Below are 14285 nucleotides of genomic sequence, written 5' to 3'. Positions count from 1 at the left end.
ATGTCATGGTCTTAATTTCTCATTGTGTAGGTTATGAGGGAGATGGAAAGACTTGCACGCAGTCTAACATATGCTCAACTAATAATGGAGGATGCTTTCCATTAGCTACTTGTACCTCTGTTCCAGGTGTCACACACACGCACACAAACTTTTTTTTATTTTTTTTTTAAACAGTAGGCACTCTGCACAGTAGCACATGACCAAAGACACTAAAGAGAACATAAAGCCATTAGGATTTACAATTTAAGTGCACCATTGCCGTGTGTCACTTTATAACAGAACGGGTCATTGTGCACAAATCATCACAAAGCATCTGCCTTCTTATATGCAGCTCTTTCATTATATTTTATAATGCTTAATAGAGAGAGAAAAATAATAATTGGACAAAACATATTGTTTTTTTTAGCCCACAACTGTACAGAAAGTTTAGCATTTATAACACCAAGTTTAAAGTTCTGATTCTGTGCTGTAATATCCTTCAGGCAGCAATTTCCCTACATGCACCTGTCCCCCTGGCTATGTGGGGAATGGCTATGGTCCTGCTGGTTGTACTCAGATCACTGACACCTGTGGGACTAATAACCCATGCGTCAATGGCCAGTGTGAGGTAACTGGCAAAAAATTTTAAGATACATAGTTTAAGTAAATAAATATTTTTGTGTATATATGTATGTATATAAAGTAGTGTTTTATTTATTGTAAGTGTGATGACCAACGTCAGTTTCATCTATATTTTCTAGAACACAGCCACTGGATATGTCTGCCACTGTGACCCAGGCTGGACAGGCCGGAATTGTGACCAGAATATCAATGAGTGCACAAGTAACCCCTGCCAGAACGGAGGCACTTGCACTGATGGCATTAACGGCTACATTTGTACCTGCACATCACAGTGGACAGGCCCGCAGTGTCAGACTCCACAACAAGGTCTGTACCTCGCTACATGTGTATCTACTTACTTAGATGATACTTTGTTGATAGTCTTTGACCTAAGTTTATGTTGATTTTTAGAGTGTGGAGGAGTCCTGGAGAGTTCATCTGGTACGTTTAGTTATCCCAACACTCCTGGACATGACGAATATGACCATATGGTCAGTTGTGCCTGGGTGGTCAGAACTGATGCAGACAAGGTCAGTAAAACTACGTCCAACAACACATTTTTAAATGAGATGTTATAACATAAAAGTAATAATACACACCATTATTATTTCTCTCCTAGATTCTGCGGATCACGTTCCCCTTTTTTGACCTTGAGCAGAGCACTACGTGCAGCTATGACTTTCTACAGATCCATGATGGAGAGAGTGCCTCCGCCTACATGCTTGGCAAATACTGTGGCACTAATGCCCCTGCTGAGCTCTTCAGTTCCCATAATTCTTTGTACTTCTGGTTTCGCTCTGATCATATAATCAATAAAGGTGGCTTCACCGTGGCCTGGGAATCCCAAACACCAGGTATCGTCTAATGTGTTCAGCTCTTTATTATAATGAGCCAGATTTATAACCAGTCACATTTATTTTTTATTAAAAAAAACATAATTATTCATCTAAATCCATAAAAGTTCCTTCTAAAGCAACTTAATCATTACACAACTTTTTATCACTTTTAAAAGAATTATTTTGGGTTAGACTTCTTTTTTTTTTTTTTTTAGATTTTTATCTGTTTATATTATAAATATTTGTTTTTTATTGGTCATGTAAGGCTTATGTAGGTGTCCTATAGCCTTATGAACCCTGTCCTTAACTGAATTCTTAATTCTTATTATATTGTATATTTCTACAGAGTATATTGTATGCCATACGAACAAAAGCTATTATTTGTTTGTTTTGTTTATTTATTTATTCATGCATTCATTTTGTCCCCAGTATGTGGTGGTCATCTGACTAATCCGTATGGTGACATTAAATCACCTGGCTATCCAGGCAACTACCCACCAAACCGTGACTGCTATTGGACAATAGATGTGGATCCTGGACTACTTATTACTTTTGCTTTTGGAACACTTAGTCTTGAGCACCATCCTGACTGTAACTTTGATTATCTTGACGTAGGTTGACGATTGACCATTAGACATCTATCTTTTATGCCTTTCTATTGTTTATCTTTTAAAGCGTAGATTTTAATTTAAGTGTAGAAGTCACATGCTAATTCAGTCTTTGTGCTCTAGATCAGAGATGGCCTGCTCCCTGAGGACCCACTTCTAAACCGATACTGTAGCAGTGGTTCTCCACCACCACTGCAGACCACCGGCCCTGCTGCTTGGATCCACTTTCACTCAGATTTTGTTATTACCGACCAGGGCTTCCATATTACATACACCACCTCTCAATGTGAGCTTAGGCTGTAATTTCTGTGCCAAATGACAAGACTAAGATGATTGGACTGTAAACAATATGACAGCACATCTCTTTTAATTATTTTATGATATATTATCAAATATCCACGTGGAATGAGTTGTGTTAGTTATCTGACAACTCTGTTCTTAGTATTTAAATGTTTAAATAGTGTCGAATTATGCTTAAACAAATATGGGTAAAGCTGTAAATCCTGGATTTTATGTCCATGTCATGGCCTCATAAAGCAGTTATAACATCTTTATGACTAGTAAATGATAAAGGATTATCCAGAAGAGATTTCAAAGTTCATGAAAATCTTTTGCAGGAATATTTCTTTATTTTATTTATTGCTTACATTTGTATGTTTTTTTTTAACATCATACTCTTTATTGCAGTATCTTTTATAATTGTCTAAGATATAATTATAGAAAGTTAATTTCTTAACCTTTACTACTTTGCACATTGTGTTGTAGCTGACCCTGGATGTGGAGGCACATACACAGAAAGTCAAGGCATCATCATTTCCCCCAACTGGCCTAATAACTACGCACATAACAAACAGTGTATTTATCTGATCCGACTACCTCGAAGTGAGCAGGTGTCCCTCAACTTCACACATATGGAACTGGAACCTCACAGTGGCTGTGCATTTGATTATGTGGAGGTATTTTGTGTTTTGGTGTGAGAAAGTGAGAAAGCCTGAATGTGTGCGGGTTTTGGAAGTTTGGGAGTCAATTGCTAAAAATCAATAATGGTGCTTTTACAGACGTGGCTTTTTTTGTCTTAGGTGCGTGATGGTCCAGGAGAAACTGCTCCACTTTTTGGAAAATACTGTGGTACCACACTTCCTGCCACCATCTTGTCCTCTGCTAATGCCCTTTGGATTCGCTTCAAATCTGACAGCTCTGTCAGTCATGCTGGCTTCAGAGCTGTATATGAAATCAGTAAGCCTTGCTTTTTTTTTCCTTTTTTTTTTAAACCACTGATACTGGGAAGGCAAGCATGGCTAGCTTTAATGCATGTCATACATTTCCACAGTGGACCACATACAGTATGCCATTTGATGATTACTGCATCAAAAACTGCGAGTTGTATTAACTGTTTTATGAGCTGTATGACTGGAGCTGGATGATTTTAAATAAATGTAACAAAATATCCTTACACCCTATAAGCACCATGTAAAAAAATTATATTTAGATCTGAAGAGAAAGACATTTGTCTCTTTCAGACTGCGGAGGAACTCTCTCAGGCTCAGGCCAGATTCGCACACCCCTTCACCCAGACACCTACCCTCACAACAAGATGTGTGAGTGGGTCATCAATCAACCCACAGGCTACGTTGTGACTCTCACCTTCCTCACCTTCGATGTTGAGGGCAGTACAGGATGCTTTTTTGACTATGTGGAGGTACATAATGCAACCCTTATACATTGTCATTTTACAAACAAAAAAGATACATTGATATCATATCAGAAGATACATTCATATCATAATAGACTTAATAGCATACATATGTAGAAAAATTGCATTATAATTATCATCAATCGGTCTTCTTTCTTAGGTAAGAGATGGTGCTTCATCCAGCTCTCCCTTAATTGGCCGATATTGTGGAAATCAGGTTCCCAGTATGTTGCAGTCTACACAGAAGCACATGTATATATCATTCGGTACTGATGCGTCTGTCAGCAACCACGGCTTCACTGCAGAGTATGGATCTGTTATGGAAGGTAATGTATCGTATCATTGCACTATATGAATTGTTCTCTGCTGTAAAATAGTTGATGTTTTATATAAGTCAATGTATTGATTTGATTTTATATCCAGGCTGCGGAGACACTCTCACAGCTCCTACAGGTAGCTTTACTAGTCCTGGTCATCCGACCAACTACCCTCATGGTGCCAACTGCACCTGGCACATTGCTGTGACACCTGGAAACATAATTCGGCTGTCTTTTACTTCCTTCAATCTGGAGTACCATACCGATTGCTATTTTGACTATGTGGAGGTATATGACAATGGTACAGTTGAGACTGGGCATCTTCTGGGCAGGTAAGAGCATGTGTGTTAAAGGTTTTATAAATATTTTATGTATTAATACCTTGAACACCATTTTGCTCCTGTTTTATTTAGGTATTGTGGAAGATCAATTCCTCCCTCACTGACCAGCACTGACAGTCTCATGACTGTCCTGTTTGTCACAGACTTCAGCATGGCAACTGAGGGATTTGCTGCCAATTATGTCTCAATCAATGCCAGCACAGGTAGGATATCAAAATAATTAAATGGATAATGCACTTTAATATGTTATATATGTTATATATAAAATATTATTACATACAATAAAACACAAAAATGTTTCTTTCCATCTTTGTCCCTAGACTGCAGTGCAGTTTTCACAACTCCAAGTGGAGTCTTCACTTCACCCAACTATCCTCACAACTACCCCAACAGCCGGGAGTGCATCTACAAAATCATAGTTGAAGTCAACAATCAGATCATGTTGAACTTCACAGATTTTTCCTTGGAAGGTGGCAGCAGCTGCATTCTTGACTATGTTGAAATCAGGTGAGGAAGCTTTTCAGAATACTCTGTATGTTTTGTACTTTTATTTCTTTATACTGTTTTGACATAACCCCTTCTTCCTGGCAGAGATGGAGGCTATGAAACATCACCTCTAATTGGTCGATACTGCTCAACCCAGGCTCCGCCTTTAGTGCTGTCACATAGTAACAGACTGTGGATCAAATTCCGCTCAGACACATCAATCACTTATAAAGGCTTTTCTGCACACTGGGATGGCACACAGACTGGTATATGCTACTTCTTTTTGACATTTCATTCATGTTTTCCCAATCAGACTTCATGAATTCTAGGCTAGTGGCTCTTCATTTTGTTAGAACAATTGAAATCACATCCCACAAAAGTAAAAAATTCAGTGGGGGAAAAAAAAGCTCTATACTGTAGCTCACATAAATAACCAGAATATTATTGTGCTAATGTCTTGGAAGCCAACAATGTTCGGAATTCCATCATATATCATATCATATCATATCATATCATATCATATCATATCATATCATATCATATCATATCATATCATATCATATCATATCATATCATATCATATCATATCATATCATATCATATCATATCATATCATATCATATCATAATGTTTGCAATGCATTGCCCTTCCTACCATTTCCATGCTAATTCTTCCATTAATGCACTAGGTTGTGGAGGAACTCTGACCACCACTGTTGGTAGTTTCACATCACCTAATTATCCCCTGCCCTACCACCCCAATTCTGAATGCTATTGGCACATTAAAATGAATGCAGGAAGTAAGATTCAGCTTAGCTTTGGAGACTTTCATCTGGAATCCAGCACTGGCTGTTCTTATGATTACCTGGCGGTGAGAACAGTCATTTAATTCAGTTTAACCCTTCAAGAATCTTCTGTATGCCTTACTTAAGTACAGTATATGATGATTTGCATATGTTTGTGTGTATAAACAGGTATATGATGGAAACAGCACAAATGCTCTAGAGTTGGCCAGATTATGTGGAAACCAGCTTCCTGCCCCTATTAACTCCACTAAAGAGCATCTTTATGTCAAACTACGCACAGACGGCATCATCCATGCAGGGGGGTTTATAGCCTCTTATATTTCTTGTAAGTAAATAAAAACACTTGACACATTTGTGTAAATTGTTATTATTATTATTATTATTTTTTTTAATAAGATTTCATGCCATAAATTAGTGTTGGTTATTGTGAGTTGTTCTGCATTTCTTGCTTGTTGTCTTATTTCAGTGCAATGCACGAAGAGCCAGGTTGGTTTTAAACTTTAGTTGTGGGTAGCTGTGAGGAAGGTGGACTCTGCATTGAGAAATGTCAAGAAGGCTTTTCTTAATCCCTTGTAAAGTTTCTGGAAATTAAACTTAGCATCATGCCAATGTTTTTTTTTTATTATTATTTCTATCAGGGCTCTTGCATCAGCTAGTTTATGTATTTAGATCCACTAACCAGACAAATAAGACCTGACCTATTTAGTCTTGGACACAGATTAAATAATTAATAATCAAGTATTATGTGGGAAATAAATTAAATGTAATAACCCTCAGTACTTTGCACTATATGGCCAAATATTTGTGGATGCATGACCTTGTACGCTAAGACTCTGCTTGTATGCTGTGTTTTTTTTTTTGTTTTTTTTTCCCTCACTGGAACTAAGAGGCCCAAGTTCCCAGCCTGACAGTGTCCCTGTGGACAATGATGCATGGTTTGCCAGGGTTGGAGGGAGGCCCTGACTTTGACACCAAACACCTCCTTCCTTGTCTGACATCAGTGATCTCATCATAATGACCTTAACCAAAATCTTAACCATCTTATGACATACAAATATAGAGGAAAGCCTTACCAGAGGAGTTAAGGTTATTTTAAAAGATAAATGTGGCTAAATCTGGGATGTTTAAAAACTATGTATGGATTTATGTTCTTGAGTCCACAAACATTTGCCTATGTATTGTGTATAAATATATTCCTGTATGTATATATTCTAGTGTACAATATTATTTTATGGCGACCAACACATCATATGATATCAGTGTTGTTAAAGTGACCTGTTCTGTCCTCCACAGACTGTCAGGGCATTGTAATTGCCAACCAAACAAACGGGGCTATCGAGAGTGAAAACTTTCCCAACAATTACCCATTTAATGCTCAATGCAGTTGGACCATCCAAGTGACCATGGGCAACACCATTAACTATACCTTCACTGCCTTTAATCTTGAGGGTTACTCTCCCAGCTGTATTTTTGACTACGTAGAGGTAAGTTGCCAGGGGTAAACGTCAGATTTTTTCCCCTTGGCATTTAGAAAGAGTATCACATACTCTATAAAAGTAACCCTAGATTGTAATCTTGAAAGGGTTATAGTACCTCTAAATGATTAATAGGAATCTGCTACAGTTTAATCTCTAAAAGCACTCACTGATTTATACTTGCTCACTCACTGACTAAAGTTTGGAAATCTCAGTTAGTGAGAGTGCCTTTTTTTTTTTTTTACTTTGTTCCTTCATCACCATGGCGAACCAAACAGCCATGACATCATGGGGCCCATGGGGAGACGAGGGGAATTTTCTATTGTAAGCTCATTGTAAGTTGCATTCCTCAGGCAGTCTTTATCAACGCCGACCTTCAGTTTTTGCAGTACTAATACCCCAGGAACATGCTAGTTTTGCTCAGCAGAGATATATATAAAAAAAGCACTGGAATGTAACGTGCGTCTGTGTTGTTGCATTTTGTTCATATGCTCTGTGCTCAGTGCTGATATACTCATTTAAAACTGAAGATAAGAAAATAAAGAACGTGTTTTGCCATGATGTTGCACTCAGCAATATGCTTTACCTAATTAGGGACAAAATATTTCTTTTTAAGAATGGATTCTGTTTATTTTTTTTTAAGTGTCACATTTAAAGAATATCTTTCTGTGTTTGCCTAGCTTTATGATGGTCCAAATGCACAAGCTCCTCTGATTGGAAAATTCTGTGAGAACGTACCTCCTCCAGCAAACACCACCTCTGGGAGCAGCCTGCACATTGTGTTCCGCTCTGATTTCATTGTTTCTGCATCAGGTTTCCAGATGCTCTGGTACCAAAATGGTAGGAATATAAATAAATTAATTTACATAGGAACATTGACTTAGGCAAAGGAACTGCAAAAATAGTTCAGAGGAAATCGTCTGTTAACGATTCTCACTGCGCTTCAGAATGAGCCTTAGGGCATCAATGGATGTGTGAAAAATGTATCCTCTAGGAGAATTTTAGTATAATTACACTGGAAGATAGTGAAAAACAGTAGTTTTTTAGCCTGGATTGTTAAGTGTTTATCATTATTTTAAAAAAAAGTGTTTAATAAATAATGTAATATAGTATAAGGTCTACATATTTATGCATATATTTTACACATAAAATTCCTTATTTTAGTTACCTTTTGGATGATTTCAGAAGTTTAAGGTTCTCTCCAGCCATTGCAACTTTTGTCCACTAGATTGTGTATTAAAGGGCAGTGTGAGCCTGTGTGGACAGAGGCTGCCCTTGGTCATCTTTTCCAGAATGGAAGTGTGGAAAAATATACAACATACTTCCTAAAAGAGAAAAGGACGTGCCAGTTTACACTAGTTTTACACAATACTACTGCAACCCATCCACTGAGTCCTGTATGTCACTGGGGAATACTGTTTTGTCAAATCTGCTCATCCAACCTTTTAGTAAAATAACATTAATAGTATTAAAGACTAAAAGTCAGCGATTTTCAATGGTTGTAGTTTGTCTTGGTTTGTATGGTGTTTTAGCAGTCAGTGATTGGCATTCCGACTTGTGACAAAATGAGTGGTGTGGTGCTAATACCCAGAGATAATGAGTCACTGGGCTAATGGGTGTGGCTGCATTTATTTTTGCTGGAATGACTGACTAGAGGTCATTGTCTTCAGCTCACTGAATGAAGCAAGTAAAGTGGGTATCAGTAGTGAGAAAACCAAATCTAGTAGCATTTTTGTGTTACTGATGAACTGTCTTGAAATGAAGTTGTAAAGCAAGAGGTACAATTTCACCATAGGTTCATTCCCAAGCCCTGTGCTTGGTGGATTTCCTCCGGGTAATCTGGTTTCCTCCCACTGTCCAAACACATGCAGATAAGGTTAATTGGCATTCCCAAATTGCCTATACTGTGTAAATGAGTGGAAGAGTGTGTGTATGTGTGTGCCCTGCGATGAATTGGCACCCCGTCCAAGAGTTGTACCTCGTCTCGTGCCCTAAGTCTCCCCTAACTTGTTGAAGATAGAATAGAGAACTAAAAATGCATAAAAAAGAACTCATTGAAGGAATATAAGGAATAAGGAATGAAAAGAATGTGTTAATTTACTGTTTGTAGACTAGGGCAGATAAGTGAACATTGATTAGGAGTTCTTATAAATAAAATAATCTTCATTTTCCATAAGGATTGGAATTATGAGAGGTCATCAAGAGGTTGATGACCCTGAATAAAGTTTAGTTGGCCCAGATTAGAATGCAGAGCTTCTTCTAATATTCTTTTCTCTAAAGTCATCTCACCAGTATTTTTTTGCACCAGATGTTCTTAAACTTACAGTAGTCGCATTTTCATTTGTAATTTCAGGTCTTTTTTTTTTTTTTAAAAAGGAATGATATATTTTTTTAAAAATTTAAAAATATACATATTCAGTACTGAGTATTATGTTCTATTCAGCTTAATGCCGTACTCATATTCAGCAATATTCAGTCATTCCTTTTAAGAGAGCCAAGGATTTATTGTAGTTAAATGATATGAAATAATAGCAAATAAACAGGATTTAATGTTGTTCAATGATATGAAGTCATTGTAAACACAACGCTGGCATGGCAATCTTTCCTTTCATGAGAGCTTCTACAAGAAGGTCATTTGTGTCATACTCAGACTTGTTATTGCCCCCTGCAGGTTGTGGTGGTGATCTCACTGGGCCAGCTGGCTCCTTCAACAGCCCTGGCTATCCTAACAGATATCCAGAGAACCGGGAGTGTGTGTGGTACATCCAGACCACCCCTGACAGTAGCATCACCATTACCATTCACGAGTTTGATATAGAGTCTCATCCTGACTGTAACTCCGACCTGCTAGAGGTAAAGCATAGTTCTATTCATTTTTGTCTTTCTGAAATTATCCTGCTTTCTTTATAAGAGTCATATTGCCATGTCTCTAACTAAATCAAACTGAAATAGTGAGATGACTAGTGTCATGAACAGCATGTCCACACATTTAGTGCAATCATTGTTTTTACAGTTAAAGAAGGTTAAATTAAGGTTTATATGTAAGCCATCAAGTAAAGCATCTGCCATATCACAGTAACAGACACAGCAGTATGCTCCGTGTATGTGTGTGAGCACACCCTGTTGGCACACACAGACTCAGTGGGCACTGTTAGGGTTGTGTGTGTGTGTGTGTGTGTGTGTTTGTATGTGTGTGTGTAAGTGAGTGTGAGTGAGTATCTCAGACCTTTGGAATGCTGACCTCCACAGCAGCACTGAATGGAGTTAGCAGTGTGGAAGAAAAGTGGAAATCAAAGATTAGAGCACAGGCTTTATTTGCAAATCTCTAACCAGCACACACTCATATATGCATGAATACACACCTCTTCTCCTAGTACTTTGTCCCTGTAGCATTTTGTTCATAAACATGCATCTTTTTTATTTATTTGTTTATCATTTTTTTGTTGGTCTTTTCCATCAGCTGATCAGTTTAATTATTGTTGCCATGTTTAAATTCATGCAAAAAAACATCTCTCTTCGTCGCCTTGCACCTCCAGGGTCCGGGTTCGATTCCCGACCAGGCTCGATTCCCGTCTCTGTGTGCATGGAGTTTGCATTTTCTCGCTGTGCTTATTGTGTTTCCTCCGGGTACTCTGGTTTCCTCCCACAGTCCAAAGATATGCAGGTTAGGCTAATTGGCGTTTCCAAATTGCCCGTAGTGTGTGAATGAGTGTGTGAATGTGTGTATGTGTGTGTTTCCTGCAATGGATTGGCACCCTGCCTCGTGCCCTTAGCCTCCTGGGATAGGCTCCAGGTGTCCATGATCCTGAATACAGGATACAGTGGTATAGAAGATGAGTGAGTGAGTGAGTGAGTAATGGCTTCAATATTTAACAGTTTATAAAATAGCACCTGATCAAGCACATCCTATTATTTTGCATATTATTTTGTAAATCTTAAACTTTGTGTGCAGAAGTCAATTTAAACTGAAACAGTGAAAACCCAGTCATAAGCACTATTTTAATTCATTCTTTTAATTTGCTTTTTGGATTTGTCAAATTCCATAAAATAACAGAGAAATCATGATTAGTATATCAAGTATTCATCTAAATGAATGAATAATATTTCATAGAAATACATCATATTGACCTCAAACGGCATTTTATACTGTTTTAAATATATTTGCTGCTCGAAACATTATTTCTGTATTAAATCCTCTTTATGGGGATTGTGCCTCAACTCTAAAATACTGCCCCAGACATTATTTTAGACGTTTATAAAGCAGACAGTACGGGTGCATGTGTTCACTTGGGCTTTTTTCATGGTAGGTTTACGGTGGTCCTGACTTGACCTCCCCTAGACTAGCACAGCTCTGCACCACCCGTCCCCCCAACAACCCGCTTCAGGTGTCCAGCACAGGCAATGCTGTCACTGTTCGTTTTAAAAGTGATGCATATGTCAGCGGCAGGGGCTTTAATGCTAGCTGGCAGGAGACTCAAGGAGGTAGGCACTGAGCATTACTATCATAATCTTTCTTTGGTGATAATCTGATTCCAACTTTAATATTAATGTTATTTACCTGATATGTTTAGGCTGTGGTGGAGCTGTCACAGCTCCTAAAGGAGAGATCCATTCTCCACAGTTTCCGAATAACTACCCCAACAATGTTGACTGCTCTTGGGTCATCACCGTGGACACAGGCCACCGGATTTTCTTCAACTTTACTGACATGGACATTGAGGGTCATGCTTCATGTGATTGGGATTATGTGGCTGTGAGTGACTTGTATTTGCCAGTTGAATAGCTTATTAGGTTATTAATTATTTCTTTGAAATTTTAGGAGAATATTATTTTTATGTAGAGTCTACTGTACACATTAAAAAGCCATTATGAAGTATAGACAGGCTTCACTCCTAATTAAGCCTGTGTTTATCTTTCATGGTCACGTTTAACAATTAGACCAATGGCTTTCCAGTTAAATTTCTAATTTTCTTGACTAGATACAGAGCATTATGCAAAGCTATTTAAGACATGAGAAAATCACCCTGTTATTCCTCCACACACTTTAGATACATGATGGACCAGGAGAGCATTCTCCTCTGCTTGCAAAAGTATGTGGGTATTCCAGACCTGACCCAATCACCTCCACACAGAACGTCATCTATGTTCGCTTTAGATCAGACAACAGCAACAACCACAAGGGCTTCAGAGCCGAGTTCAGAGAGGGTTAGTTCCTCAATTGTACAGCAGTTTATTTTAGGTTGCTTTGATGCCATATGGGATTAAATCATTTCTCTACACAACTGTTATGGTATTACATTATTTCTTTTCTTTACAGCTTGTGGGTCCACTATCATGGCTAATGATGTGGGAGGTGACATTGCGTCTCCTAACTACCCTTACCCATATCTCAACGGTCAATACTGTAGCTGGATCATTGTGGCACAAGAGCCATGTGCGTGAGGAACATGTTCCCTTTTTACTTTAGTTTTTTAATACTTGATGGCTTTTATACATTAATATACATAAAATATTCTTATCTAAGCTTTTGTCATCCATATATAGTCAATCATGTGACACTTTCCTTCACTGATTTTGAGCTGGAGATGGTAAACACAAACTGCTCTCATGATGCTGTAGAGATTTTAGACGGTAACAATGTTGAGGCTCCAGTAATTGGTAAGCAATCAAATTTGCACAAATATCTGTTTTAAACCTTAACTCATTGCTTAAATATAATCTTTAATGAATTTTAATAGCATAGGAAACTATATTGTACTTCTTTTAGGTCGGTATTGTGGATCTGACCTTCCCCATCCCGTAACCTCATTCAGCAATGCACTAGTGGTGAACTTTGTCACTGATTCATCTGTCACTATGAAAGGCTTCAGGGCAACATACATGGCATCAACCTCCGGTCAGCATGCAATAAATCATCAGTTCAGGATATACATTCTTTACAAGTTTTTCTGCTGTGAAGAAACCATTCACTAACCTCATCTCTCCCATCTCAGGCTGCGGTGGTAACCTGCACATGGAGTCTGGAGCTTTTAACAGTCCCAACTATCCAGACGCTTACCCGCCCAGTATTGAGTGTGTATGGACTATTATTAGTTCCCCTGGTAACCGTGTCCAGCTTTCTTTCATGTAAGCATCTGCTCGCTACATAACGAATGATATGTGTAATTAAAGCATTGTGAATGAGAAGGTCATGTGCTTCTCTATGTATATTTTGTCTTCTTTTTGTGTAAATTAGCCTGTTTGAGCTTCAGCAAAGTCAAGGCTGCAATAATGACTACCTGGAAATTCGTGAGGGGAACTCTACCGGCACTCTTGTTGGTCGATTCTGTGGAAACATGCTTCCTTCTAATTACACCTCACTCATTGGTCATGTGCTGTGGATAAAGTTTGTCTCAGACTCATCTGTCAGTGGAGCTGGCTTCAGGGCTACATTCAGTCACTGTAATTTTGGAATTTTTAAACCTTGGAAAAGTAATAATTACATTAATGAATAAATATCATGAATTTCTGCCTCATCATTGTTATCCATGTTTTTAGTGTATGGAAATGATGTCTCAGGTAGCTCTGGCCTGATTGCTTCACCACTGTATCCACGTACTTACCCAACCAATGCAGACTACCGCTGGACCATCACTGTCAGTGGAGACTCCTACATTGAGATCCGATTTCTAGATATCGATATAGAGGATCTAAGTGCCTGCTACTATGACCAGCTCAAGGTTTGTGCTCGTATTGAGATTTGGGAATCTGATATTAAGGTTCTTCATCTGGGTGAGCACTTTTATAAATATGTTTTTCACTGGATTAAATGGATGAAGGCTGAACAGGGATGTTTTAAATAGGTAATAAACGTATTAAGTCTTCTCTTTTCTTCTTATTAGATATTTGATGGACCTAATGTCCATGCATATCCTCTGGGAGTTTTTTGTGGTCTGATTCGGCCTCAACCTGTGAGAAGCTCTGGTAGCACCATGACCCTAGAGTTCAAATCAGACTTTGTGGTTGGGGGAAGAGGTTTTCTTGTGGAATGGACAGCTGTTCAGAGCTCCGGACCTTTGCCCACTATAACACCAGGTGAGGGGAAATATATTGAGTCATATTGAGAGGAATATGACCATTTTTTC

At 38.3% G+C, this 14285-nt stretch overlaps 1 protein-coding gene across 1 annotated transcript in view; it reads left to right on the top strand.

Moving 5' to 3' along the window:
* The window catches only part of cubn (cubilin (intrinsic factor-cobalamin receptor)), a 30786-nt gene that overhangs the window by 3665 nt on the left and 12836 nt on the right, over window positions 1-14285 (top strand). The window contains exons 9-38 of the mRNA XM_053494870.1: window positions 31-126; window positions 483-607; window positions 741-927; window positions 1012-1130; window positions 1220-1454; window positions 1866-2047; window positions 2168-2330; window positions 2810-3000; window positions 3124-3280; window positions 3565-3743; window positions 3898-4063; window positions 4161-4386; window positions 4468-4598; window positions 4716-4902; window positions 4987-5147; window positions 5570-5751; window positions 5855-6011; window positions 6980-7170; window positions 7842-8001; window positions 9833-10014; window positions 11469-11643; window positions 11733-11914; window positions 12210-12366; window positions 12479-12595; window positions 12706-12819; window positions 12929-13057; window positions 13155-13287; window positions 13397-13602; window positions 13699-13880; window positions 14043-14235. Coding sequence (XP_053350845.1) covers window positions 31-126; window positions 483-607; window positions 741-927; window positions 1012-1130; window positions 1220-1454; window positions 1866-2047; window positions 2168-2330; window positions 2810-3000; window positions 3124-3280; window positions 3565-3743; window positions 3898-4063; window positions 4161-4386; window positions 4468-4598; window positions 4716-4902; window positions 4987-5147; window positions 5570-5751; window positions 5855-6011; window positions 6980-7170; window positions 7842-8001; window positions 9833-10014; window positions 11469-11643; window positions 11733-11914; window positions 12210-12366; window positions 12479-12595; window positions 12706-12819; window positions 12929-13057; window positions 13155-13287; window positions 13397-13602; window positions 13699-13880; window positions 14043-14235 — 4965 coding nt within the window. The remainder of the gene's footprint in view (window positions 1-30; window positions 127-482; window positions 608-740; window positions 928-1011; window positions 1131-1219; window positions 1455-1865; window positions 2048-2167; window positions 2331-2809; window positions 3001-3123; window positions 3281-3564; window positions 3744-3897; window positions 4064-4160; window positions 4387-4467; window positions 4599-4715; window positions 4903-4986; window positions 5148-5569; window positions 5752-5854; window positions 6012-6979; window positions 7171-7841; window positions 8002-9832; window positions 10015-11468; window positions 11644-11732; window positions 11915-12209; window positions 12367-12478; window positions 12596-12705; window positions 12820-12928; window positions 13058-13154; window positions 13288-13396; window positions 13603-13698; window positions 13881-14042; window positions 14236-14285) is intronic.

Source organism: Clarias gariepinus, chromosome 4, assembly GCF_024256425.1.
Source record: "Clarias gariepinus isolate MV-2021 ecotype Netherlands chromosome 4, CGAR_prim_01v2, whole genome shotgun sequence".
Classification (NCBI taxonomy): Eukaryota; Metazoa; Chordata; class Actinopteri; order Siluriformes; family Clariidae; genus Clarias; species Clarias gariepinus.
The sequence above is the reverse complement of the archived record's forward strand: the minus strand, read 5'-3'. Positions and strand labels throughout refer to the sequence as shown.